The sequence below is a fragment of the Orcinus orca genome, chromosome 19 (assembly GCF_937001465.1).
Source record: "Orcinus orca chromosome 19, mOrcOrc1.1, whole genome shotgun sequence".
Taxonomy (NCBI): Eukaryota; Metazoa; Chordata; class Mammalia; order Artiodactyla; family Delphinidae; genus Orcinus; species Orcinus orca.
This window is the reverse complement of record NC_064577.1, coordinates 37,982,330-38,006,682: the sequence shown is the minus strand read 5'-3', so window position 1 is coordinate 38,006,682 and position 24,353 is coordinate 37,982,330. Positions and strand designations below refer to the sequence as shown.

General features: G+C 43.2%; 1 protein-coding gene across 9 annotated transcripts in view; it reads left to right on the top strand.

Annotated features, from left to right (window-relative positions):
• LOC101279155 (ADP-ribosylation factor 2) overlaps window positions 1–24,353 on the top strand; it is a 101,243-nt gene that overhangs the window by 1,326 nt on the left and 75,564 nt on the right. For 5 of the 9 annotated variants that reach the window (XM_033438999.2, XM_033438997.2, XM_012535052.3 and 2 more), the window contains exons 2-4: window positions 655–821; window positions 3,822–3,932; window positions 9,827–9,951. In XM_033438999.2, coding sequence (XP_033294890.1) covers window positions 674–821; window positions 3,822–3,932; window positions 9,827–9,951 — 384 coding nt within the window. In that variant the 5' untranslated portion in view covers window positions 655–673. Of the gene's footprint in view, window positions 1–654; window positions 822–3,821; window positions 3,933–9,826; window positions 9,952–12,176; window positions 13,917–24,353 lie in introns of those variants that run through there. The other 4 variants (XM_033438996.2, XM_033438994.2, XM_033438993.2 and 1 more) reach the window with 1 other exon arrangement.

The following is a 24,353-nucleotide window of genomic DNA, read 5'->3' as shown; positions in this document are numbered from 1 at the left end:
TTCACTGAACTGTATGTTATCATTTATGTTTATATGTGCGTGAATTGTTTCCAAAAAAGCTAAAAATAATTAAGAGTAAGGTGATGGTCGACACTGGATGCTATGGTATCTCCTCTACTCTTTGCCTAGTTAATTTCTCTGTTAGCAGTGCAGTTTCCCAGTGCTGTATTTCCTCACCTCTGAAGTTTTTTAGGTTCTTTTCTGGGTCTTGATACTGTCTACTAGCCAAAGGCAGCTACTGAATTTCTAAAAGGTGCTGATATTTAACCGGCCTGAAAGACTTTGCTTCACATCGGGTAAAATAAACTGGTTCTCTGCGTCCTGAGTTCTCCTTTCAGAAGTGTTAGTTGTGTCTGTTGTGACATTGCTTTCATACTTAAGACGACTAAAGCACTTAAGACTGTGCTTCACGTATCCCACTTGGATGCTGCAGTGGAAAAGAGAATTTTTTGGCAAGGCATCAAAAGGCTTAGTTGAGTTTCCCTGTGAAAACAAGATACTCTACTCCTTACTGGCCAAACTATACTTAAAATTGTTCAGTATTTACTAGGAGCCACCTCTAATGGAGACTTGTATTTCATGTATATATCTTGTATTTATGTTTCTATATCTCTGCAAAGAACAATTACTTGATTTGCCTTTCTTTTCCTTCAGGTCACAGAATTCAGTTACAATGGGGAACGTTTTTGAAAAACTGTTTAAAAGTCTATTTGGGAAAAAAGAGATGCGGATTCTTATGGTGGGTTTGGATGCCGCTGGAAAAACCACCATCTTGTATAAATTGAAGCTGGGAGAGATTGTGACTACCATCCCTACGATAGGTATGTTAACGACCTATGACAAGACCAGTTTACACTTTAGTATGTTATACTTTTACATACTTCTTGCATTATTGAATTTTTTTGGGGAAAATCTTGTCCGCCCTAAGAGCGGTTTTGAGGCCAAAACCAGGTAATATACAATTTCCTAATTGCTCCCTGGCATCTCTGGCACATTGCTAGGTTTACAGGGGAGTCATACAAACACATTTAGGTGGAACAAGTTTAACCCTATCTGCTTGGCCAAAAAAAAAAAAAGATAACGATTATTAAAATCCATCTTTCTTCCAGCTGGCCTTTCTAAGTGGAAGCATCTCTCCATACCAAGTATGTTCCTAGTGTTTAAAGATGTAGTATGATTTTTTTTGAGCTGGTGGTCAAGTGAAGAATCTGATTTGTTCAAATGCTGGAGGACTGACTATCTGGCGGTGTAGTTATTCCTGCAAACCAGCACTGTGTTTTGTCAGCTATTTAAGACTTTTGCAAAGGCAGGGATTTTTTTTGTTGTTTTTTTACAAATTTATTTATTTTATTTTATTTATTTTTGGCTGCATTGGGTCTTCGTTGCTGTGCGAGGGCTTTCTCTAGTTATAGTGAGCGGGGGCTACTCTTCATTGTGGTGCACAGCCTTATCATTGCGGTGGCTTCTTTTGTTGCAGAGCACAGGCTCTAGGCGCTCAGGCTTCAGCAGTTGTGGCTTGCGGGCTCTAGAGCACAGGTTCAGTAGTTGTGGCGCACGGGCTTAGTTGCTCTGCAGCATGTGGGATCTTCCCGGACCAGGGCTCAAACCCATGTCCCCTGAATTGGCAAGCGGACTCTTAACCGCTGTGCCACCAGAGAAGCCCCTCAAAGGCAGTTTTGACAGAACTTAGTCTGTGCCTCATCAGCTGCCTCCAGATCCAAACTCCTGAGCGAGAATAGCCTCCCCAGGATGGCATGTGAATGTCAGTAGTGTTCCGAATGTTGGATTAGGCACAGGAACCAAACGATCGACTTCCAACTTGGGCAGTTAGCTGCAGAGATTGCAGCACTTAAAGGAACAGGAAACCAGATGGAGAAAGTGTTCATACCCATAATTTTAAAAATGTTATTAGTCCAAAATGAAATAGCATAATTACTTGGTTTTCTCCAATTATAAAAATAATTCATGCTTCCATAATGTCATACATACAAAAAAAATCTAAACGAGTGTTAAAAAACACTGTGACTTTGGTGAATATCTTTGTGAAGTCATATGCATGCTGTCTTCCAACTTACTCTGCGTTAAACAATGTGTTTGGATCTCTTTCTATGTCATTTCCTCTCTGTGGAATGCTTTCCTGCCTTCTTTTTTACCCCCCTCCCCCCCTTTACGTAGCTAATGCCAGCTCATTCTTTCCGTCTCAGTTTAAGCATCATTTCTCAGGGTCGCCTTTCCTGGTCCCTTGGACGGGTTTTCCCCTGTTGTAAGTTTCCATAGCAACCTGAACTTCTTAGTAACTCTGAGCACATTTGTCATTGCTTGCTCACTGTCTCTCTTCCAAAAGTGTGAATAAGAGCAAGAATCATGTCTGTGTTGTTCACCACTGTCCCCAGGCGCCTAGCAAAATGAGTGACACATAATAGATGTCCAGGAAATATTTGGTGAATGAATTGGATACTGATTTTGTGGTAGATTGTTAAACTAATGGTGCCCAATGAATCATGCCACTCAGTAGCCATACCCCTGTGCAGTCCCCTTCCACAGTGGTGCTGAGCTTGGTTGGCCGTGTGACTTGCTTTGGCCAAGGGCACATCAGCAAATGTGATTCACACAAAGATTTGATAAGTGCTGTGTCTTGGGGTTTGTTCTTTCGGAATACTACCACCACCACGTGAGGAAGCTCAGTGCTCCTTGGGAATAAAAAGACCACCTGGAGAGAGAGAAGTCCAGCCTAGCCCCCAAAGGACTCAATAGTTGAATGCATCTACAGGAGGAAGCCCAGGCAACCCACAGAATTGGGTAGGGGGGAAAATCATTGTTCTAAGCCACTATGTTTGGGGGCTTAATAATCAGTACAGATCAACATGAAATTTTAGTAACTAGATAGTATTCCATTATGTGGCTATATGTTTAACAAATTTCCAGTGATGGATGTTTAGGTTATGTGCAACAGTTCTATGTAAATGATTTTGAACTAAGCATCATTTAAAGATCAATCAGATGTGGCTGAGCTCACTAAAGAGACTGAGAAGGTACAGCCATGGAAACAGAAGAAAAATGGGAAGCCAGGGAAGAGTTTCAAGGAGGGAGTGAGCAGTAGTGTCAGATATAAAATCAAATCACATAAAAACTGGAAAGCATTTGTCAGATTTATTGACATGGTGACCTTGCTGACCTTGGCAAAACCAGCGAAACATGGTAAAGTAGAACTAAGGTGTATTGGGTGAGAGCTGACAAAGTTGGCACAGTGAAGGTAGCTAAACGTCTTAGAGAAGTTTGACTTTAAAAGGGAAAATAGAGGGTGGTAGCGCGTGAAGGTGTGGAGTCATCTTTTTTGAAAGATGCAAAAGACTTAAACAGGTTGGAGATTTTGAAGGTTCCGGACAGCGTGGGTGAATTGGATCCAGCACGTGGGGGGATGGGATTGGCATTAGCTAGTTGCCCCCTTCCATTGCTCCAAGAGGGAGGGAGAAAAGGGTGGGTGAAGATGTAGTTGGGTTTCTACAGTGTGTGGTGGGAAGTGGAAGCAGTCCCATTGATGGCTCCTGTTTGCTCTGAAGTATGCAGGAAGAGCTGCTGGGAGGGGAGGGGAGGGGAGGTGTGAGGAGGGAGGCCGGAGGGAGTGGAGAAGGTGGGAGACACCTGTCACAATGTATGGGGGAGAAAGCTGACTAACACATTCTGTTTTGTAAGCTATGGATCTTTGACCGGCAAGCTGCGTTGTAAATGAAAAGTACTGTCCAAATGTTAGCTGAAATTATTTCGAATTGTTGAACCAGGAGAAGTCTTCATTAAACACTTTCTCCACCTTCCCAATTTAGGTTTCAACGTGGAGACGGTAGAATATAAAAACATCAGCTTCACGGTCTGGGATGTTGGTGGCCAGGACAAGATCAGACCTTTGTGGCGACATTATTTCCAGAACACACAAGGTAGAGATTATCCAATTCTAGCCTTGCAACCATTTCTGTTAAACGCACCTAAAGGTCGATGCTTGAAGCAAAACCTTGTGGCGCGCTGCTTTATTTGGACTGTCAGTCATTCCTTCTTTTCTGCTGACCCACTTACACTTACTGGGGAGGTTTCTTTTTGAGAAGTGGTCCCTGCCTTCCTTGAAAAAGTACTTGGGCGTTAATGCCTTATATAGGAATCTCCTCTTAATCCAGAACAGTTAGAAAATGGTTGTTCTAATGAATTTCATCTTTTGGTTAATTGAAAGTTGTATGTGCCTTTGATGAAGTACCAATTTTTGAAGAACTTGAATTCAGTACACTCTTTTAAACCTGTGGAGAATATTTGAAAATCATCCCTATGGAGAGAAAGAAGTGAACAGGGATGGCTGGAATCCCAAATCCCAGCATCCTCTGTGGCCACAGTGCCTCCCTACTGCGCTGTTATTCTACAAGTGCTGGAATAAGCATGAATATCCCAGATCATTACCTTATTTCCTTATCACTGGTTTCTTAAAATTTGGGGTTTTAACGTGTCCCAGTCCCCTATCAATCTATTTGAGTTTTTTTCATTGATTATATTTTGGATAAATGATATACCTTACAGAGTATCACCTGTCAAGATATCTGTAAGCTGTTCATATGGTTTTTACACCCTGATTCTCACGTAGAATCATAACCACCTGGCATCTACATACTTATTTTAGAATTTATTTGGACTCTTTTAATTTTGAAGATTCTACTACCTATGGTGTTTTCATTGCATGTGTTTCATAGTAAAGACCCATATTTGTTGATATTTTCAGACCGAATACCCGAGTCGACAGTCCCTTTATATTTTGTATCATTATTTTAGCTATTACCTTTAACACTTAACTCTATTTGTACTTATTTCCTTAGCCTATAGATTTAGAATGTCTTTCCTCAAAATAGAGCGTTTATCTTTTCTTTTTTCAGTTTTGTTAGTGGAAAATTTAAAGCAAAAAAGGAAGAGGATACTTAACAAATCCCCACGTACTCATCACCCAGCTTCAACAGTTCTCAGCGTTTTGCCCAGAGTGTGTTACAGCAAATGCCAGACATGATGCCTTTTACTCATACATCCTTCAGTGTTTATTTCAAACTGATAAAGACATTTTTAAAAGATAATCTCCATGCATTATCACACTTCCAAAATTAACATTCTTTCTTTAATATCTGGTACCCAGTCCTTATTCAGATTTTTCCAGTTGTATCAAATACGTCCTTTTCACATTTGATTTGTTTGCGAAGGAATCAAAGTTTACACGTTGCCTTTCATTGTTATGTCTCTTTAGTCGTCTGCTACTCTCCAACAGTTTATCCCTCCATTTTTTTCTGTCATTCCATCTGAGTCTATTAAGCTGAAATCCTTCTAAACCAAGAATCCCTTCATCAGATATTTGCTTTCTCTGAAATATAGTTTATATGAGAAAGGCAGGAAAAATATTTAATTCTTTCTCTTTATTGATTTTTAGAGAAACAACTCGATACCCTAGCAACCTTCCATGATGACGCTTAGATTTTTATGTCTTTGTGTTTCAATCCGTTGCAGACAATACGCTTTTTGATACTCAGAGTGTCCATTTAACCTGGATTGGCACTTGCCATATTGGTCAAACTATTGTAATTCCTCACCAGTGATAAAAGTAGAAAATGTGGGTTTGAACCACAGCTCTGCTATGAAACCTTGGGAAAGTTAGGTAATCTTTCCTGTCTCGATTTCCTCATCTATAAAATGGAGGTGAATACCTACTGTGCCGGGTCATTTGGCTTGAATGAGATTAATTTTATAAAATGCTTAGTTCTGTGGTTGGAAGGTAGTGGGCACTCAGGAGCCTGTATTAGTCTGGGTTCTCCAGAAAAACAGAATCAGTATGATGGATAGCTATCCATACATGTTTGCACATATGTTTTTGTATATACATATGTGTGCTTGTATGTGATTTCTTATAAGGAATTGGCTTACATGGTTGTGGAGGCCAAGGAGTCCCGGGATCTGCAGTTGGCAGAGGCTGGAGACCCGGGAGAGCTGATGATTAAGTTCCATTCCAAAAGGCAGAAGATGCATATCCCAGCTCCAAGACAAGTGAATTCTTTCGTCCTCTCTTTTGTTCTAATCAGGCCTTCATTGGATTGGACTAGAGCACACTGAGGAGTGCAATCTGCTGTACTCAGTGTCCTGATTCAAATGTTCATCTCATCCAGAAACACCCTGCCACACACACCCAGAATACTGTTTGACCAAATGTCTGGGCACCCTGTGGCCCAGTCAAGTTGACACATAAAATTAACTGTCACCGAGTCCAAATTACTGGAGGTTTTTTGTCCTCATTCTCAGGCAGGGTTCCCTTTACCCACCTTATTAAGAGTTGTCACACTCAGTCACCAAGTAGAAATGCCTGTTTGTTTTCAATCTTCTATTTATAACAAGCCTAATTTTTTTTTTTTTTTTGCTGTTCCTGAAAATTGCATAATACTAAAGTGCTGCCCACATTTTTCTGTGGATGTATAGTTCCCTGGGCTTGTGGTCATAATTAATGTGGATGAGAAGGATTACTACATTTCTCTTCTCCATGCCCCTTCCCTACGCCAAAGGGAAGGGGATTTTTATTACGGATAAATTCATATTTTTTCCTTTCGTTTTTATTTTATTTATTAATTGGCCTACAATATTATGTTAGGTTCAGGTTACTACATAGTGATTCAATATTTTTGTGCATTACAAAATGATCACCATGACCCTCTAGGTCCGTCCTATTGCTGCAAATGGCAAGATTCTTTTTTATTTAATGGCTGAGTAATATTTCTTCCTTTTACTCTTCACATATTAGAAAATCCTGTTGGCTTCTCTCCAAACTATATTCAAAATTGACCACATCTCCACCACTGCCCCTCCAGTCCCCTGGACCCCAGCAGAGCTGCCTAAATGAGCTCCTTTTCACTCCATTGACCCTTTAAGGTCTTCCTCACAAAGGAGTCAGAGTGATCCAGTTAGAATGTGAGTTATATTACATCAAAGGAGTCCTATAACAAGCCTAATTTTATTGAGTTTCAGTAACTCCTGCTGTGACGGTGGAGAACTAACTGGCTGTATTCTAGGACCTTGTGGTGGGCGGTTTAGACTCTTCATGAAATTAGCAAGTGGTGACTTTTGAAGAATGGATTTGCTGTCTGGTGGGTCCAAACATTTCAGCCATTAGTAATCTTGCATGTTGCCCCTATTTATCCTGCCAACTTCCCAATGGTCAGGCTGTCCTTTTTATTTTTTAATTTATTTTTATTTTTTTTTTTTGCGGTACGCGGGCCTCTCACTGTTGTGGCCTCTCCCATTGCGGAGCACAGGCTCCGGATGCGCAGGCTCAGCAGCCATGGCTCATGGGCCCAGCCGCTCCGCGGCATGTGGGATCTTCCCAGACCGGGGCATGAACCCGTGTCCCCTGCATCGGCAGGCAGGCAGGCAGGCGGACTCTCAACCACTGTGCCACTAGGGAAGCCCCAGGCTGTCCTTTTTAATTTAAATTTTCTTCTCCCCACTTCTAAAAACAAATTACAGCATACTATTCATTTGTAAATTTACCTTTTCTAGGTTTTCTTAGTTCAGAAGTGTAGTCAGTCTGATGGCTAGGTTCTTTTGTTTCTCACATAAGGATCTAAATAAAAACAGTATAAAATGGGACCTAATATTTATAAACCTTTCTTTCTATTAGGAATGGCAAAGCGATAATATGTCAGCTTCCACCCTGTCAGTTTTGCATTGGAGACTAAGGATCTCCTCAAATTGCAGGATAACCTCGTTTGCTTAGTTATGATCAGAGTCCAGAGCTTACTGGCAGCCTGTCAAATCTTTGGGGGGGAGTTTTGAATGTTCTTCATTTTTTTGGTCTGATGTGATGTAACAGACATGACTTTGAGTCTCATGTAAGCCCCAGACATTCAGAAGCTGTGGGCACTCCTGTCTGCCAGAGTGGGCTGCTCCAGACAGCTGGTCAGGCAGCTGTTGGGTGGGCCTGGGAAGCACAGAGGGAAAGGGCCGAGGGCCAGCACAGATTTTCCCTCCTAGACATGGTGGTGCGATCTCAGTGTCAGAAGGAACCCAGAGGTCCTCTCATTCCACTGCCCTTCCCGTCAGCAGAATCCCTTCTGCAGTGTCCCCACAAGTTGCCACTTAAGCAGGGCACAAGCATCTTCAGTGACAGGCACGCTCCTGAGGCAGCCCATTGCACCTGCATTTCTCTTGACTCCGTATCACCTTGACCTCCTGTAGTTTTACCCACTGATCTTCCATCTACTTACAAGTTGAACCTCTCTTTATGTCACAGCTTCTAGATATTTGAAGACAGCTGTCAGTCCCCTCAATGAATCTTTTCTCCAGGCAAAATATTTCCAGTTATATAAATTTGTTTTTCATATGTCATGGTATCTAATTCCTTTGCCGTCCTAGTCATTCTTTGTCCCTCCAGTTCGCTTGTGTCTTAGAGTGTGGGGTCCAGCACCAACCACGTAACATTCCCAGGATGTTCTGACTGACGCACTGTAGCATCGGCTTTTTGTTGCCCGTATTTTAGAAACTGAGCTGCTGTCACTACTGTTGATACAGCCTAGGATCAAGTTAGTTCTTTTGGCAGCCACTTCCCATTTTTGTCTCACAGAAGGCTTATTGTCAGCTAACCATCCAGTTGTTATTACGACTAATGTCACGTGGACTACTGCTAAGAGAGTCTTTTGCATCCTGTGTCTGGAGTGTGTGCTGGATCCCTCCTGGGCACCTCCTCTGAGATCCTGTTGGCCCCGCCTCTGCCTCCAGCCAATGTGGCAGTGACCAGATCTGTGCAGGTTTCAGCCACCTTTCCTGAGATACAGTGTGGTGGTCCCTTTCTCTGACCTGTCTTTTGCTTCCTGGGATTCCTCTGCTGCTGTATAGTGTGGGATGCTGGGAAGACTTCTGATACCACTGCCTGGGGTTGGGCCATACGTCACAGGTTAAGGGCACAAGACTCCCTCACTTCAGACACCAGCTGGAAATTCGGGACTCCCCAGACCACCCTCACTTCTTTCCAGCTGTCTGCAAATTTGGCAGTTCCAAATATCCCCTCAGGTTCAATATTCATTAAAACAACTCACAGGACTCAGGGGAGCGCTATACTTACAATTACAGTTCTGTTATGGCAAAAGGATACAAATGAACCAGCCAAAGGAAGAGATGCATAGGGCGAGATCTGAGAGGTACCACCCACAAAGCTTGCATCGTCCTCTTCCCATGGGGTCAGAATGCATTACCCTTCTGGCACATCGCTGTGTGACATACGCAGAGCATTGCCAACCAGGGAAGCTTATCTGAACTTGGATGTCCATAGATTTTTATTGGGTCTTCATCATGTAGGCATGATGTAGAAATGAAGTGATTAAAAATAAGCCTAGGGCTTCCCTGGTGGCGCAGTGGTTGAGAGTCCGCCTGCCGATGCAGGGGACGCGGGTTCGTGCCCCGGTCTGGGAAGATCCCACATGCCGCGGAGCGGCTGGGCCCATGAGCCATGGCCGCTGAGCCTGTGCATCCGGAGCCTGTGCTCCGCAACGGGAGAGGCCACAGCAGTGAGAGGCCCCCGTACCGCAAAAAAAAAAAAAAGCCTAACCTTTTCTCTCTCTATTCTTATTATTGTTAATCTGGTGAAGGGCTATGATGCCTCTGAAAAAGGCTAGTTGGGTGTACAGGAGGCTTCCCAACTCTAAAGATTATATATCCTTCTGTATTGATTGCTTTCGGTGAAACCACATGTGTAAGCAGGGAGACGCTGTAAGGATATAAACAGCTGCCTTCCCAGGTTCAGATTACTAACACACTTGTGCTTTCTTTCTAGGTCTGATTTTTGTGGTCGACAGTAATGACAGAGAGCGCGTCAATGAAGCCCGAGAAGAACTAACCAGAATGTTAGCCGAAGATGAGCTCAGAGATGCAGTTTTATTGGTGTTTGTGAATAAACAGGTATGTCGCTGGCTTTCCGAATCCTGGGACTGAAAGGTACCGCCAGCTGCTCACTTAAAAACAGAGATATCTAATTAGCTGCCTGCCTTCCTCTCTCCTGTCCTTAGCCTTTCTCTCCACCTCTTTGTTAGCATGTCTTAGATTCATTCACTCGCTCAGCAAATATCGACTGAGCATTTACTAAGATCTAGGCATTGTTTTAGGTATTGGTGATATAGATGTAGCAGTAAACCAGACAGACAAAAATCCCTGTGTTCATGGAGTTTATGTTCTGGTGGGAGGAGAGTCAGTCAATAAACCACAGGTAATATGTCTGGGGGGAGTGTCGTGGAGGAGGGGGCAGATGCGGGGAAGGACTAGAATGCCTCTCTGATAAGATGACATCTGATAAGATGACACCTGAAGGCCGGCAGGAAGGCAGCCAGTGCAGCTGGGACGGGATTGGGGATGGGGGGAAGCAAAGGAGGAGATGAGATTGGATCATCTGGGGTCTATCCTTGGGGCAACTCGGCTTCTGTGTAAATATAACCAAAAGCAGTGAAAGAGGAGTAGGAGGAGGGTGTAGAAACATCCAGCCTCAGGAAGCTGAACTAAGCGTGGAAAAGAAGGCAGAATCCTGTGGAATGTACCAGCCTGAGATAAACCAGGGGCACGTTTTGATGTGTGTCCCCGCACTTTCTCCTCCATGCGTACATTCGTTATGTAATCGAGAGCGTACTCTTTGGACAGTGTTGCATCCTGTTTTGTCCCTTTATTGAAGGCATTTTCTCTTGTCATCTAGCCCTTTGTAAACATGGTTTTAAATGGTGGGTGGATCATCATTCACTCGGCCATTAGATTCGATGTCAGTTTGAAGTTCGCTAGTGAGCACAACGGACTTTCATAAAAGAAAATGACATTTGTTCTTTTTAATTATAAAAGCAGAACATGCTCATGGTATAAATATGCAGGCAGTTCACAATATCAAGTGAAACATTCTAGCCCCACTCTTCAGGGTAAAACATTGTTAAATGTCTTATATTCCTTTCCAGAGATAAAACTTTCTGTGCCTATATGAGCAGTTATATGATTGTATTCATATTTAAATTCTGGAGATCATATTCTGCATTCTGGTTTTTTTTAATATAACTTTTTTTCCCCCCCAAATGTATTTATTTATTTATTTACTTATGGCTGTGTTGGGTCTTCGTTTCTGTGCATGGGCTTTCTCTAGTTGTGGCAAGCGGGGGTCACTCTTCATCGTGGTGCGCAGGCATCTCACTATCGCGGCCTCTGTTGTTGCGGAGCACAGGCTCCAGATGCTCAGGCTCAGTAGTTGTGGCTCACGGGCACAGTTGCTCTGCGGCATGTGGGATCTTCCCAGACCAGGGCTCGAACCCTTGTCCCCTGCATTGGCAGGCAGATTCTCAACCACTGCGCCACCAGGGAAGCCCTCTGCATTCTGTTTTGTAACTGCTTCTTCACTTAGCATATCTTTGATGTCCTTCCAAATCATTGCGTCTAGATCTACCTTGTTCTTTAATGCTAATTTATTCAAATTTGGTTTGAGCTTACTACGTGCTAGGCGTAGTTCTAGGCACTTGGAACACATCAGAGAACAAGATAGAGATTCCTGCCCTTGTAAAGTTTGCATTCTAGTTACGAGAGGCAGATAATAAACACACTAAGTAAGTCAATTTTATAATATAGTAACTTGTGGTGAGGGCTGTAGGTAGAGCAGGACAGTTAGGAGGGGTCACGGGGCTCAGGTCACGAAGGCCTTGCAGAGCATCCTGAGGACTCGGGCTGTTACCCCGAGAGAGACGGAGATGTCACAGGGTTTTGATAGAAGAATGACTTTCACTGACTTTCACTGACTGCTGGGTTGTGTTTCGACTTTCTGGGAGCAAGAGCAGAAGCTTGGAGACCAATTTGGAAGTAATTTCAGTAAAACCCAAGTGAGAAGTGATGGTGGTAGGATCCGGGTATAGCTGTGCAGGTGGTGAGAAGTGGCCAGATTCTGGATATATTTTGAGGGTAGAGCTGGTAGGATTTCCTCATGTGGAGTTTGTGAGAGGAGAGAGAGAAAAAAAAAAAATTAAGGATGATTTCAAGGTTTGGAGCCTGAGCCACTGGAAGGCTAGAGATAAGACTGTGGCTTAAGGGCAGATGTTGGGGGAAGAGCATAATGTTCCATTATGAGGATATAACATTTGTCAACTGACTTTTGAATATTCTCTCTCAAGGATCTTCCCAGTGCTATGAACGCAGCAGAGATAACGGACAAGCTTGGTTTACATTCCCTCCGCCAGAGAAACTGGTACATTCAGGCTACTTGTGCTACCAGTGGAGATGGGCTTTACGAAGGCCTGGACTGGCTCTCCAACCAGCTCAAAACCCAGAAGTGACGGGCAGCGCTGCGTTCCCTGTGCGTCGTGGCAAAGTCAGCTGGCCTCTGCTGTGTGCGTGTGTGCGTGTGAGGAGCTGAGCGTGGGCGCGTGGCCAGGCGTGGGAGCAGCTTCCCACATGGTGCCTTATACCCCCTCTAAGGAAACCAGTCCTACATGGTACAAACAGCCAGCGTTACATTTTATATGCCACCTTCCATTTCCATAGCTTTGGTGACCAGTTTTGCAGTCGATGGAGGAGTCCCGAGGGCTCCCTGGTGCCCGATAGCCAGAGTGGTCTTCGTGGTGGGAAGAAGGGGGAGGGTGGGCCGTGGACTGACTTCCTTTGTGTGGTTCTCGTCCAGGTGTGGGCTCTCTGCATACCTGGGGGTCCTGTCAGACTTGGCATCCTTTCGTAAAAAGGAAGGAACTGTCATTCTTTCCCATCACTGCCAGAGCTAGCAGCTCACTTCTCAGTGCTTTAAAGCAAATGATCCTCAAAGACAAAAAGGCCCTTGCTTACCGCAGATGTTAAGTTGTTAAGATGTTAAGATCTGAGCTTAAGTTATTTTCCAGCCCAGACACCCTGGTTTAATGTACTTCATTGGGAGGAATCAGTGATCTTTTTTCATTAGAAAAAAACCCCGTAACACTAGACCCCGTAACAGTAGAAATCATCTAGCCCTGCCCTTCCTTGCCTCGTATTTGCCAAATGGAGACCCTTTGGGGGTGGGAACCCAGTGCACGGCCAAGGCTTTTGCTCGCAGGGCCGCTTTAAGGAGGGGAGGCGCCGTCGTGTTTGTGTCCCTACATGCCTGTGTCCTGAGGCTGCTGCCGCCACGCCGCTGCGGTGAGTGTTCTCGCTCCCGGGCTGGAATCGTCACCGTGTACAGTATCTTAGCCCAACTTGCAGTTTAGGTTAGCTGTGTTCCCAGAACCACACACCTGTGAGTTCTGAGAGTTTGTGAGAGAATCAAGAGGTTCATTCGGGGAACGAGACTCCCAGCAGCCGAGCTGGTTGGTGCTAAATTTCACTATGAAGAATGTCTCGTCCAGACCACTCTCCGTGGCACTGACTCCTTCTTCTGGTTGGCAGCAATGTCTTCCATGGAAACGTGCTTTATGTTATCCTCAAAATTGTAACAATGGCCTGGAAATGAGCTGGATTCACTCACTAGTCTAGAGCTCTTTTGCTCAGACACCTGTTGGCCACATTTGTACCTAAGCTGTTCCACGACTACCTTTTAAACTTCCTTTTTCAAAAAAAATCTTCATTTCAGATTACAGAGGAGGAGAATGTAAGATGAATTTTAACAAAAGTAAACCTTGTTTACTGATAACAATGAAGTTGCTCTTACTAGGAAGAAATTTCGTGCCATGATAAATGTGGAGTTTTTTTCCTTAAAACATTGACTTTAAAGAATGTTCCTTGCAATACTGGCAATGAAGTCCAGATTTGATTTTTAACCATGGAGTTAAGTCCTGAGAAAGATTTAGATTGTACGCCTCAAATTGGCAGGGACTGTGTCTTAGACGTTTGTGTTTATGCTTAGTACCGTGTATGTGGTACGGTGCCTCATTAAACACTTGTTGATTGGTTGGACAGTAAAGAACTTGCTCTGGAGGAGGAGAGGACAACCATGTGCTGGATGTCTCGAGCTACTACTTTAAAATCCCTTTCCCTCTCCATCTTAGCAGACTTGCTGTTGAAAACTCCCAGGGCACTTGGTACAAAAGGCAGAGCCCACAGAGGTGCTGTCCCGGCGCTTCTGCTTTCAGCAGTGCTCCCCATTCTTACCTTACATGACACTTTCAACTACTGTCTTTCTCTTTCTGTGAATTTGCAGTTGGTCATTTGGGGTTTATGGAGGGGGGCACTTCAGTGTACTGGGTTTGAGCAAAGACTTGGGTCCCTGAAAGCCATGTTCACATCCCAGCTGTGTCCTCACTAGCTGCTTGGCCTCAGGCCTGTTACTCTTTGACTCCATATCTCTGAGCCTCAGTTTGCTTAACTGTTAAATGAGGATAATACCTACCTCATAGGGTTGTGAGACCTTTGTATGCCTTGCCTGGTGTTTCCCTGGGGATATCTTGATGTCTAAGGTGTGAATAGCAGTGCTGGCCACAAACTGATCAGTATTATTTACAGGAACAGTTAAGTGGGGTGGGATGGGGGGCTATGTTTAATTTTTCCCACTCTATTCACCTAATCCTGCTGAATCCTCTGTCCTTTTCTAACCATGGGAAGTGCTAATAAGACCATTTGGGATGCTTGTTTAAAAAACCATATTGCTGTGTCCCACACTCACTGTTTTTCTTTTTTTTTTTTAAAGTGTGATTTTTAGCATATTCAGAGAGTTGTGCGACCACCCTACTCATTGTTCATCACCCCCAAAAGAAACCCTGGATCCATGAGCATCCAGTGCCTATTCCTCCCTTCCCCACGGCCCCCCGGCCACCACTAATTTGCTTCCTGTTTCTATGGATTCACCTGTTCTGGGCAGGTGAGGGGTCTGGGGAGCTGGGGGGTGCTTTGGGAAGTGCTGAGGTGCTGTTGGCCTGAACACAGCTTCAGTCCTGAGGCATCAGCCTGATGACAGATGAGGCAGAGCCCCAGGGACTGCCCCAGAGTTAGGTGACTGGAATTTATTACCTTGAGAGAGAAAGAGGTGCTTCTAATAATTATGCAGGGACATGGGGCATAAAAGGGGATGTATGGTTGTCCTATCAGAATGGCGAGAGCTCTGAATCTGGAATCAAAGGCCAAGGCTGAAATTCGAGCTCTGCTTGTTCATTAGCTGGGTTCAACTGGACTCAACCTCTGACTCCCAGTTTCCTTGCCTGGAAAGGAAGTTCCCAGGCTTACCTGGGGTACAGCTCTGTGTGAATACTAAGAATATGGGGGTAATGGTGGGGAGGTCCATGAGTCAATTCTGTATATTGTGGGTCATGTACTTTGATCTATTTAAAATGCCTTAACAGGGCTGAGAATATTTGCATGTGAGTTTCTGAAGACAGGTAGCTTATACTCCTGTGGAGGTCGATTTCAGGTGAAAGGAAGCATGACATCTTGAAGTGACCTGAGTCCTTTGTCCACGGGTATCTGGAGGTTGTCAAACAGTACACAGAAAATCTGACAATATGCTCTGAGGACCCTTTTTTCTTTTGAAATTTTTGATATTCTTTTCACCCTTTCTGGCAGCAGCCTTACTGAGATACATTTCCATAAAGTTCCCCCATTACACTTCACTGGTTTTATTCGATAGTATCCTCCCAGATTTGTACAATCACTGCAGTCAATTTTAGGACATTTTCATCACCTTGAAATGGAACCCTGTAGCCTGTAGCAGTCACTCCCCATTTCTTTCATACCTCTCGGCCATAGGCCTTTACTAACCACTGGTCTGCGTTCTATCTAGATTTGGTGGGGACTTTTTTTTTTTTTTTTAGTGGTACACAGGCCTCTCACTGCTGTGGCCTCTCCCATTGCGGAGCACAGGCTCCGGACGCGCAGGCTCAGCGGCCATGGCTCACGGGCCCAGCCGCTCTGCGGCATGTTAGATATTCCCGGACCGGGGCATGAACCTGTGTCCCCTGCATCGGCAGGCGAACTCTCAACCACTGCGCCACCAGGGAAGGCCGGTGGGGACACTTTTTAAACTTTGCTTTTTACCACCAGGTGAACTTGGAGGAGTATCACAGTTAAGAACTTTTCTCCTATTTTGATTTTCATTCTTTTACTCTAATGCACGGCATGGGAAGGCTTCTAGGAGGATGCTGTGACCAACACGCAAGCCTTGGAGGGACCCCTGAACTAGGTGACTTCCAAGGTGTGTCCAAATCCTTAGACCAGATACTAATTTGGTCAGTAAATAGCTTGCTGCAGCTCACTGCCACTAGGTGGTGCTGCTGCGCCACCCCACTGACACGCAGCCCTTGCCGGGGTGGGTCGCCGGGTTCCCAAGTGTGGGAGAATCCATCCTCTTGCTTGGACAGCAAGAGTGACCCAGAAAACTACAGCCAGGGATATGCCTGGAAGAGAAAGACAAAGTAGGCACCCAGAGCACCCAGGAATTGACTGCCAATAATTATAAAGGTGGCCCCGACAATTGTAATCGTGAAGCAGTAATCTCTGCTATTTACTGAGCACACTGGGTACTCTTCTGGGCACTTTGCGCACATCATGTCTAATCATCACACCCAGCAAGGCACTTGTATTATATCTGCTTTGCAAAGGGGAAAACCAAGGTTCAAGGGTACAAAGTGATTTGCTGGTGGCCACGTGATCATGATTCAAATGCAGGTCTGGGGCACCAGGGCCCATGTCCTTCCAGTACATACTACTGCCGTGGGCTCTGGCCTCCAGAGGTTGCCAGAGGTGGAGGGAAGGCAGCAAAAGTGCCCAGTGGAGACGTCTGGGGAGGGACACAGCAGCACGCGCAGAACTGTGTCAGCTGACACGCCAGGGGAATGAGCAGTGGATGAAGGGGAAGAGCCAGGGCACCGACATGCGCTGAGGCCAGTGGAGACCCAGACCTACGCTGGATGCTGATAATGTTCTTGGGAAGCAAAAGTGATAATCACAGTGTTCTAAAGCTGGATTGTGGCGATGGTTGTGTAACTATAAATTTACTAAGAACCATCAAATTGTTTGCTTACCGTGGGTGAATTGTATGATACATGAATATTCAGTAAAGCCGTACGAAGTTTATAATCAGGAAACCAATAGCGATGAGGGTGCCAACTCGGCAGGTCTCAGCAGTGCTGTAGGCACTTTGAGAAGAGAGGGAGAGTAGCATCTCAGAGTAGAAAGCCTGACCAATGGCTGTCCAGCATCTGCTTGAACGCTTTCAGTGTCAGGGAGCTTAGTACCTCATAAAGCAGCCCATTCTAGCTTGAGATAACTCTCTCTAATCCTTAGAAAATTGAAATCTATCTCTTAGCCTGTTGTGCAGAATAAACCTCTTTGCGTTGCCATATACCATCTCTTTCAGCGCTTGAGGACAGTCGTTGCATTCCCCCCAAGTCATTTTTATCCTGTATAGAAGTCCCCAAGGTTTTTCATAGGACAAGATTTCCAGCCTCTCCTGTTCTCCTAGTGGCTCTCCCTGCCATACTTGCTTTGATCTGTCAGCATCCTTCCTAAAATGCGGGGCCAGTGGTAGGCCCGATATTCTGCAGATGCCAGCCCAGTACTATGGTTAACAGATTGGATCCTAGAGTTAAGGCTCTCTGGATTCAAATCCTCACTCCACTACAGGCCAGCTGTATGACCATGGTTAAAAGTACAAACTTCTCTGAGCCTCAATGTCTCCGTCTGAATTATTGTCAGGGTGGTGCTGACTCTCATTTTCTGAGGGGTTCTGCTGTCCAACCCCTTTAGGTGGGCTTGGCCTGGCTTGGTGATGGCTAGAGTAAAGGACAGCAATCCAAAATAGCAAGCTGTCACAACTGCTAATCAGCCCAGTGGATACACGCAAACCAATAGGGGAAGGGGATCTGCCATCTCTGCCTACAGGGCTTTCCTCCCAAGGAGCTTTGGTCCCTGGTAGAGGGGGTGTGGCGATGGGGAAGGAGTGGCAACCAACATCAGCTGATGGGCCTGACTCAGAGGCTCAAGGAGTTACTTCCTTACATATTTGTAACTCCCTTCTTTTTCTTTCCTCAACATTTTTATTTGAAAATTTTCAAACATACAGTTGAAAGCAGGATTTAGAAAATCTTCACCTAGATGCAACAATTGTTCACTTTGTTCCATTGGTTCTTTAGATCTCTGTTTATATACACTTCTTTTGCTGATTCATTTGAAAATAACATGCAAACACCACGACTCTTTACCCCTAAAAATTTCAGCCCAGATCTCCTAAACGTGAAGATATTCTGAACATAAACACAAGAGAATTATCACACCTGAGAAAAGCTGTACTCATTTCGTAATATCTCATTTCCAGTTCATATTTAAATTTCCTCAATTGTCTACCAGTTGTCATTTATAGCAGGTTTTTTTTTCCCAAACCAGAATCCAATCACGTTTTATCCATTACATTTGTTTATTTTTTTTTAGTTTTTATTTATTTATTTATTTTTGGCTGCGCTGGGTCTTCGTTGCTGCGCGCGGGCTTTCTCTAGTTGTCGCGAGCGGGGGCTACTCTTCGTTGCGGTGCGCGGGCTTCTCACTGTGGTGGCTTCTCTTGTTGCACAGGCTCTAGGCACATGGGCTTCAGTAGTTGTGGCGCACGGGCTTACTTGCTCCGCGGCAAGTGGGATCTTCCCGGACCAGGGCTCGAACCCGTGTTGCCTGCATTGGCAGGCAGATTCTTAACCACTGAGCCACCAGGGAAGTCCCTGTTTATGTTTCTTTAATCTTTCTTAAGCTGTAGCAGGCTGTCCACCTATTTCTTTTTTCTTGGCTTTTTTTTTTTTTTTTTTTTTGGCTATGCTGTGCGACCTGCGGGATCTTAGTTCCCCAACTAGGGATCGAACCTATGCCCCCTGCAGTAGAAGCATGGAGTCCTAACCACTGGACCGCCAGGGAAGTCCGCATGGCATTGTTTTCAAGAGAGTGTCTTCTTAATCTCACCCTTTATCCACTGCACAAACCCCTCTCCCAAACAACCCCCAGGGTGGGGCTCACTGGACAATGTGTTGCTCCACAATTTAGTTATTGTTATTCCAGCCCTTTCTCTTTGCAATGCATTCACTTGAGGAAGAGGACACCACACTGAGACCCCTAGGCTGGGCCTACATAATTCAGCCTTAGTCAGGTCAATGGCTCCATTTGGTTGAAATCTAACTTGATTCACTGCTCACCTCCCCCTGAGGGTCCCAGGAATGTAAACACCCTAATTCTCCCACCACCACTGTTTGTCTCTTATGATGTTGCCCTCAATTCACGGACTCCACACATTATATTTCTGCTCAGTCTTACATACAAACAGACTTTTCCCTCTGCCAGGATGATTGACATCCTTTTTGATCAAAACGATACAAGAAGTATCAAGAAATCACTCATGTAGGCACAGCACAGTACTGGCATACAGTAAGCACTCAATAAATACGAGCTGTTGTTGCTGGAGCAGTGTGCGCTGGGACCGTTCTTCCTCGAAACTCCTGTATAGCCGAAGGTTGCCATTGTGCTTTGGCAGATACTTCATGCTAATGTAACACATTAGCTTCTGATCATTTCCAATCTCTTTGTCAGATCTCTTCCATGAACTGCCGTGAAGCCACATCCCTCTTCTACATTTGTTCAGCTGCTTTCAGGAACCTCATTAATGACACTTGTCTCTTTTCATTTCTTCTAGGCCCTGGCCCATCATCCCAATCTGTTGGCTTCATTTTTTTTTTTTTGAATATTATTTTATTTATTTTTTTATACAGCAGGTTCTTATTAGTTATCCATTTTATACATATTAGTATATATATGTCAATCCCAATCTCCCAATTCATCACACCACCACCACCCTGCCACTTTCCCCCCTTGGTGTCCATACGTTTGTTATCTACATCTGTGTCTCTATTTCTGCCCTGCAAACTGGTTCATCTGTACCATTTTCTCAGTTCCACATATATGCGTTAATATACGATACTTGTTTTTCTCTTTCTGACTTACTTCACTCTGTATGACAGTCTCTAGATCCATCCACATCTCTACACTTGACCCAATTTCGTTCCTTTTTATGGCTGAGTAATATTCCATTGTATATATGTACCACTTCTTCTTTATCCATTCATCTGTCGATGGGCATTTAGGTTGCTTCCATGACCTGTATATTGTAAATAGTGCTGCAAAGAATACTGGGGTGCGTGTGTCTTTTTGAATTATGGTTTTCTCTGGGTATATGCCCAGTAGTGGGATTGCTGGGTCATATGGTAATTCTATTTTTAGTTTTTTAAGGAACCTCCATACTGTTCTCCATAGTGGCTGTATCAATTTACATTCCCACCAACAGTGCAAGAGGGTTCCCTTTTCTCCACACCCTCTCCAGCATTTGTTGTTTGTAGATTTTCTTATGATGCCCATTCTAACTGGTGTGAGGTGATACCTCATTGTAGTTTTGATTTGCATTTCTCTAATAATTAGCAATGTTGAGCAGCTTTTCATGTGCTTCCTGGCCATCTGTATGTCTTCTTTGGAGAAATGTCTATTTAGGTCTTCTGCCCATTTTTGGATTGGGTTGTTTGTTTTTTTAATGTTGAGCTGCATGAGCTGTTTATATATTTTGGAGATTAATTCTTTGTCCATCCATTTGTTTGCAAATATTTTCTCCCATTCTGAGCATTGTCTTTTCGTCTTGTTTGTAGTTTTCTTTGCTGTGCAAAAGCTTTTAAGTTTCATTAGGTCCCATTTGTTTATTTTTATTTCCATTCCTCTAGGAGGTGGATCAAAAAAGATCTTGCTGTGATTTATGTCAAAGAGTGTTCTTCCTATATTTTCCTCTAAGAGTTTTACAGTGTCCGGTCTTACATTTAGGTGTCTAATCCATTTTGAGTTTATTTTTGTGTATGGTGTTAGGGAGTGTTCTAATTTCATTCTTTTACATGTAGCTGTCCAGTTTTCCCAGCACCACTTATTGAAGAGACTGTCTTTTCTCCATTGTATATCCTTGCCTCCTTTGTCATAGATTAGCTGGCCATAGGTGTGTGCGTTTATCTCTGGGCTTTCTATCTTGTTCCATTGATCTATGTTTCTGTTTTTGTGCCAGTACCATATTATCTTGATTACTGTAGCTTTGTAGTGTAGTCTGAAGTCAGGGAGTCTGATTCCTCCAGCTCTGTGTTTTTCCCTCAAGACTGCTTTGGCTGTTTGGGGTCTTTTGTGTCTCCATACAAATTTTAAGATTTTTTGTACTAGTTCTGTAAAAGATGCCACTGATAATTTGATAGAGATTGCATTGAATCTGTAGATTGCTTGGGATAGTATAGTCATTTTCACAATATTGATTCTTCCAGTCCAAGAACATGGTATATCTCTCCATCTGTTGGTATCATCTTTAATTTCTTTCATCAGTGTCTTATAGTTTTCTGCATACAGGTCTTTTGTCTCCCTAGGTAGGTTTATTCCTAGGTATTTTATTCTTTTTGTCGCAATGGTAAATGGGAGGGTTTCCTTAATTTCTCTTTCTGACCTTTTGTTGTCAGTGTATAGGAATGCAAGAGATTTCTGTGCATTAATTTTGTGTCCTGCAACTTTACCAAATTCATTGATTAGCTCTAGTAGTTTTCTGGTGGCATCTTTAGGATGCTGTATGTATAGTATCATGTCAAGTGCACACAGTGACAGTTTTACTTCTTCTTTTCCAATTTGTATTCCTTTTATTTCTTTTTCTTCTCTGATTGCCGTAGCTAGGACTTCCAAAACTATGTTGAATAATAGTGGCGAGAGTGGACATCCTTGTCTTGTTCCTGATCTTAGAGGAAAAGCTTTCAGTTTTTCACCATTGAGAATGATGTTTGCTGTGGGTTTGTCGTATATGGCCTTTATTATGTTGAGGTAGGTTCCCTCTATGCCCACTTTCTGGAGAGTTTTTATCATAAATGGGTGTTGAATTTTGTCAAAAGCTTTTTCTGCATCTATTGAGATGATCATATGTTTTTTCTTCCATTTGTTAATATGGTGTATCACATTGATTGGTTTGTGTATATTGAAGAATCCTTGTTTCTCTGGGATAAATCCCACTTCATCATGGTGTATGATGTTTTTAATATGTTGTTGGATTCTGTTTGCTAGTATTTTGTTGAGGATTTTTGCATCTATATTCATCAGTGATACTGGTCTGTAATTTTCTTTTTTTTTAGTATATTTGTCTGGTTTTGGTATCAGGGTGATGGTGGCCTCACAGAATGAGTTTGGGAGTTTTCTTTCCTCTGCAACTTTTTGGAAGAGTTTGAGTAGGATGGGTGTTAGCTCTCCTCTAAGTGTTTGATAGAATTCATCTGTGAAGCCATCTGGTCCTGGACTTTTGTTTGTTGGAAGATTTTTATTTTATTTTATTTTATTTTTAAAATTTATTTATTTATTTAGGCTGCGTTGGGTCTTCGTTGCTCTACATGGGCTTTCTCTAGTTGTGGTGAGTAGGGGCTACTCTTCACTGCGGTGTGCGGGCTTCTTATCGCGGTGGCTCCTCTTGTTGCGGAGCACGGGCTCCAGGCGCATGGACTTCAGTAGTTGTGGCACGTGGGCTCAGTAGTTGTGGTGCATGGGCTTAGGTGCTCCACGGCACGTGGGATCTTCCCGGACCAGGGATAGAACTCCTGTCCCCTTCATTAGCAGGCAGATTCTTAACCACTGTGCCACCAGGGAAGTCCTGGAAGATTTTTAATCACAGTTTCAATTTCATTACTTGTGATTGGTCTGTTCATATTTTCTATTTCTTCCTGATTCAGTTTTGGAAGTTTATACTTTTCTAAGAATTTGTCCATTTCTTCCAGGTTGTCCATTTTATTGGCATAGAGTTTCTTTGTATGGTCTCTTAGGGTGCTTTGTATTTTTGCGGTGTCTGTTGTAACTTCTCCTTTTTCATTTCTAATTTTATTGATTTGAGTCCTCTCCCTCTTTTTCTTGATGAGTCTGGCTAATGGTTTATCAATTTTGTTAATCTTCTCAAAGAACCGGTTTTAGTTTTATTGATCTTTGCTATTGTTTTCTTTGTTTCTATTTCATTTATTTCTGCTCTGATCTTTATGATTTCTTTCATTCTGCTAACTTTGGGTTTTGTTTGTTTTTCTTTCTCTAGTTCCTTTAGGTGTAAGGTTAGATTGTTTATTTGAGATTTTTCTTGTTTCTTGAGGTAGGCTTGTATTGCTATAAACTTCCCTCTTAGAACTGCTTTTGCTGCATCCCATAGGTTTTGGATTGTTGTATTTTCATTTGTATTTCAATTTGTCTCTAGGTATTTTTTGATTTCCTCTTTGATTTCTTCAGTGATCTCTTGGTTGTTTAGTAACGTATTGTTTAGCCTCCATGTGTTTGTGTTTTTTTTATTTCCCTGTAATTGATTTCTAATCTCATAGTGTTGTGGTTAGAAAAGATGCTTGATGTGATTTCAATTTTCTTAAATTTACTGAGACTTGATTTGTGACCCAAGATGTGATCTACCCTGGAGAATGTCCCATGTGTACTTGAGAAGAAAGAGTAATCTGCTGTTTTTGGAAGGCATGTCCTATAAATATCAATTAAATCTATCTGGTCTATTGTGTCATTTAAAGCTTGTGTTTCCTTGTTAATTTTATGTCTGGATGATCTGTCCATTGGTGTAAGTGAGGTGTTAAAGTCCCCCACTGTTATTGTGTTACTGTCGATTTCCTCTTTTATAGCTGTTAGCAGTTGCCTTATGTATTGAGGTTCTCCTATGTTGGGTGCATATATATTTATAATCGTTATATCTTCTTCTTGGATTGATCCCTTGATCATTATGTAGTGTCCTTCCTTGTCTCTTGTAACATTCTGTATTTTAAAGTCTATTTTATCTGATATGAGTATTGCTACTCCAGCTTTCTTTTGATTTCCATTTGCATGGAATATCTTTTTCCATCCCCTCACTTTCAGTCTGTATGTGTCCCTGGGTCTGAAGTGGTTCTCTTGTAGACAGCATATATATGGGTCTTGTTTTTGTATCCATCCAGCAAGCCTGTGTCTTTTGGTTGGAGCATTTAGTCCATTCACGTTGAAGGTAATTATCAATATGTATGTTCCTGTTAACATTTTTAAAATTGTTACGGGTTTGTTTTTGTAGGTCCTTTTCTTCTCTTGTGTTTCCCACTTAGAGAAGTTCCTTTAGCATTTGTTGTAGAGCTGGTTTGGTGGTGCTGAATTCTCTTAGCGTTTGCTGTCTGTAAAGCTTTTGATTTCTCCATCGAATCTGAATGAGATCCTTGCCAGGTGGAGTAATCTTGGTTGTAGGTTCTTCCCTTTCATCACTTTAAATATATCATGCCACTCCCTTCTGGCTTGTAGAGTTTCTGCTAAGAAATCTGCTGTTAACCTTATGGGGATTCTCTTGTATGTTATTTGTCGTTTTTCCCTTGCTGCTTTCA